Source organism: Lagenorhynchus albirostris, chromosome 21, assembly GCF_949774975.1.
Source record: "Lagenorhynchus albirostris chromosome 21, mLagAlb1.1, whole genome shotgun sequence".
In the NCBI taxonomy this organism is placed as follows: Eukaryota; Metazoa; Chordata; class Mammalia; order Artiodactyla; family Delphinidae; genus Lagenorhynchus; species Lagenorhynchus albirostris.
In genome coordinates, this window is record NC_083115.1 from 13,624,943 (window position 1) to 13,628,857 (window position 3,915).

At 51.7% G+C, this 3,915-nt stretch overlaps 1 protein-coding gene across 1 annotated transcript; it reads right to left on the minus strand.

The window, feature by feature from the left end:
• Positions 1-365: 365 nt before the first annotated feature.
• On the minus strand, positions 366-2,179 carry CLDN23 (claudin 23). The gene has a single exon (XM_060136405.1). It carries the CDS (start codon positions 2,000-2,002, stop codon positions 1,121-1,123), a length of 882 nt encoding a protein of 293 aa, XP_059992388.1. The 5' UTR covers positions 2,003-2,179; the 3' UTR covers positions 366-1,120.
• Between the last annotated feature and the right edge of the window lie 1,736 nt (positions 2,180-3,915).

The window sequence follows — 3,915 nt, forward strand, 5'->3', positions numbered from 1 at the left end:
GTGGAAACTGGTGCTTCTAGTTTTTTCAACAAGAGACTTGGCTTTGCACAGAAAACAGCATGAACCTGAAAATAAAACAATCAGGGATTGAAGTGGGGCCCATTGGCTACTTTTAGTAATCTTATGCTAAGAGGTGCAAAGATCTGAGTGCTAGATTTCAGAAACAGTGCACAGGCAGCCAGAAAATGGTTAGTAATGAATGCTTAAACTCCTAAAGATTATACTGAAGACAAAAGAAAACTTGTGTGAGTTGAGTAAAACTCTTGCTTTCAAATTTTATTTATAAATAAGAGATATATATACATGTACGGTAGCCTAATGTGATTAACAGGTTCCATTTTGTTCTAAATATTTAATATATAGTCTTTAATGTCCAGGGTGAGGTAGCCAAGAAATAGAACAATACAGCATCAGTCCCTTCATTCTCCTTCTGGCTTCTAGAAGAGAAACTCTGCAGTGACCTCACCTTTCACACCAAAAATAAGTGATAAAAATGATAGATCCTATTTATACATGAAGAAATGTAAATATGAGTTAATCAGGTTATTTCATTCCATAAAAGCCACTAAAGCTGCTGGTATTTGCATGGCTCTATGTTTATTTTAACAGCCCCATTCAAATATAACCAGAAAGGTACCGGTCTCTTGACAGTTTGTGTGAAAATGAATTATGCAGCAGAAAATAAATTAATAATAATTATACTGATGCAAGGTTCATCAGCATTTCAGAATGTTGTTTGGAGATGTTAAATCGGTTTTGAGCCTCCATTTGCTGATTCTGACATTGTTATTATCAGCAGGATGCAAAGTCACCCTTCCTATGTCTCCAGCTAAAAGTATGAAAAGGCTGTCGTCCAGAAGACGGCCCTGATCCCTCGGGGGAGAAACACTAAGCTCTGTAAAAAGAAAACCAAACCCAACCTGAACTAATCGTCCAAGGAGTCGAGTTTGGCTAGGAAAGGAAGATCGCCCTCCAAACCAGTTACAGGAATGTGTCCGGGGGTCCGACTCCGAGCCAGGTGTTTCCAGCTGAAAGGTAACAGCCAAGTTCAAGGTTGGACCGTGGTGGGGCGAGTCCTTCATCCAGACAGGGCCCGGCCAGAGCAGGCTGGGGGCGCCGCCTACAGGTCGGAGTCGCAGGGCAGTGCGCTGCCGCATGACCGGGTGCTGCGGGAGGACCCGCCGTGGTGGGATTCGGGAGCCTTCTCCCCATCGAGCACTTCCACCGGGTTGCTGTAGGCCTTGGGCGGCGGCCGGGGCATCGGGAAGCCGGCCTTGCGCTGGCTGGCGGCGCCGAGCTGGACGGGCCGCGGCCGGTGCTGGCCGTCGCTGTAGTACTTGATGGCCGGCGTGAGCGCGGGCTCCGGCCAGTCGACGTACACGGTGCTGATGCTGCTGCGGCGCGCCCTGCCTGGAGGCGCCTTCCGGCAGCTGCGACAGCGCTCGGCGCACCAAGGCGCGAAGCTGAGCGCCAGCGAGAAGCCGCCCAGCAGCAGCAGGCAGCTGCCCAGGTAGCCCAGCACCAGGCTGTAGCCGACCTGCACGGTGACCGGGCTGGACTGGGCAGGCAGGACGGCGCGATCCGCCAAGAAGTGGTTGTACCAGGAGACTGGGATGAGGCTCAAGAGGCCCGCGGCGAAAAGCACGACGCCGGAGAGGCCGGCCAGCGCGAAGTGGGGCTCGTCCTGCCAGCAGCGCACGCCGACCGTCGCCAGCAGTAGCCCCAGGGCCGTGGCGGCCAGCGACGTGATCATGAGTCCCCGCGCCACCCGCACGGGCTCGGCGGCGAAGTAGCTCAAGTCGTCTGGCTGACCGCACTGGCGCTCGCTGCTGCTCTGCTCGCGGCATATGTCCCACAGGCCCTGGTACAGCACCAAGTCCACCGGCTGGTCAAGGAAGCCCTTCACCAGTCTCCAGCCGGGCGTCAGCGTGCCGGTCAGGGTGAGCAGCAGCCCGCAGGGTGCGAGCACCATGCCCAGAATCATCACCACCGGCGTCCTCATCCTGGACGGCGCACCTGCCTACTCCTCCGCCTCCGCCGCCGGCTTGCTATCTCGAGCCCTTGCGCCCCCGGAGAGCGCTCCAGACTCCGGCTCCCTGAAGTCCACACGCTCGTCGCCGCCACGCCCGGAGTCCTGCGCCCGGCTCTCCTCCGGCCGCTCTTTGTCTCCGGCGCGGGGCCGTCTGCGCTCCGCTACCCGTCCCTAGTTTGCTCCCCGCGTCCCGGCCGCTCCGCCCTACCTCCCGCCCAGCCGCCTAATCGAAACCAGCTCGCGGGCAAGTCTGATCGAAACCTGGGCCCGAGATGCCGGCGCGCAGAGGTGGCGGCAGCCGCGGCCAAACCCGTCCGGGTGGGAGGGGCTGGAGTGGCGAGCAGGAAGCTGCGCGGCCCTGCGGGACTCGGACCAAGCAAAGGTCGCCCCGCCCCTGCACCTCTGCGCGGCTCGGCGGGGCCAGGTCGGCCTGGGGCGGGGAAGGAAAGAGGCGCCGCCCGAACGGCCGCACCTGGCCCGGGCACTGCGCAGGTCCCTGCTTCTCAGCAGATCTCGGTAACTAAAGTTTTTCTCCGGTCCCTGCCCGTCGACCCTGCACCTGCAGCTTGTCCTCCCTCCACCCCCAGCGGGGATCCGATGGCCCCTCGAAATTTTGCGCTGTTAGCTTGCAGAAACCCACGGCTGAGTGGGCGGAACCGCCCGAGATGCGCTGGGCAGGTGTGCACCGAGGGTCCCCCCGGTCGAGAAGCGTGTCCCAGAGTGTTGCACTTGTGTATTTTGTTTAATTTGCTTAATAAAGACGCCATACTCCGGATTAACCTTGATGGAAAAGAATCAAAGCGACTGTGTTTCTGGGATGAGGAATTACCGAGGCTTTTATTTTCTTTGTTTGGCCTCTTGAAAGATTTTGAAACTGACGAAAAAATAAAGGGGTGTGTGTGTGCCCTGTCTAGCACACTTTTCAGGTTTGTCCACCTCTAGGGTCCTGAGACTTTCATTGTCTTTGAGCTGTTTACAACTCTGTAAATTACAGAACACCTGTAGTGTCACAAGTGATTTTTGTCCATAGTAACGCAAATGAGTTTGTCAGTAGAATGTTAATGACTATTGCCCGATGGATACAGACTGCTTTGGCATTGGTTTGTAAATTCACTTTAGCAGGCCTGTTTGCCTATATATGTGTGTCCTTTGCATTGTTCTTTAAATCGGTTGTAACATACTGGTTCCCTTAATAAATTAAATAAAATCTTTGACACGCGTTCATTTTACATTTGTGTGAGAATCATGATTTTACAGTTTCCTAAAAATTATTATTTCTAAAAATCAAAGTTAATTAAGCATTGGTTTGAAGTAATTTTGAACATTCTAGAGTAGACAATATCAAGGATGGGTCTTTTGTTTTTTGAAGATTTTTAAATTAAAAAAATGGTGGTAAAATATACATAAACATAGAATTTACCATCTTAACCATCAAGTTACAGTTCATTGAAATTAAGTATATTCACAGTGTTGTGCTACCATCACCATCATCCGTCTCCAGACTTTTTCATTTTCCCAGACTGAAACTCTACTCATTTATCGATAACTCCCCATTTCACCAACACCCCTCCTACCCGCCAGCCCCTGGCAACCACCATTTTACTTTCTGTCTTTATGAATTTGAGGCCTCTAGATGTTTCATTCAAGTGGAATCATGCAGTATTTATGACTGGTTTATTTCACTTAGCATAATGTCTTCAAGGTTCATCCATGTTCATAGTGTGTCAGAATTTCCTTCCTTTTTAAGGATGAATAATATTCCGTCACATGTATATACCACATTTTATTTATCCATTCATCCTTTGATGCACACTTTGGTTGCTTCCACCATTTGGCTCCTGCAAATAATCCTGCTACGAACAAGGGTATAGTACTATCTCCTG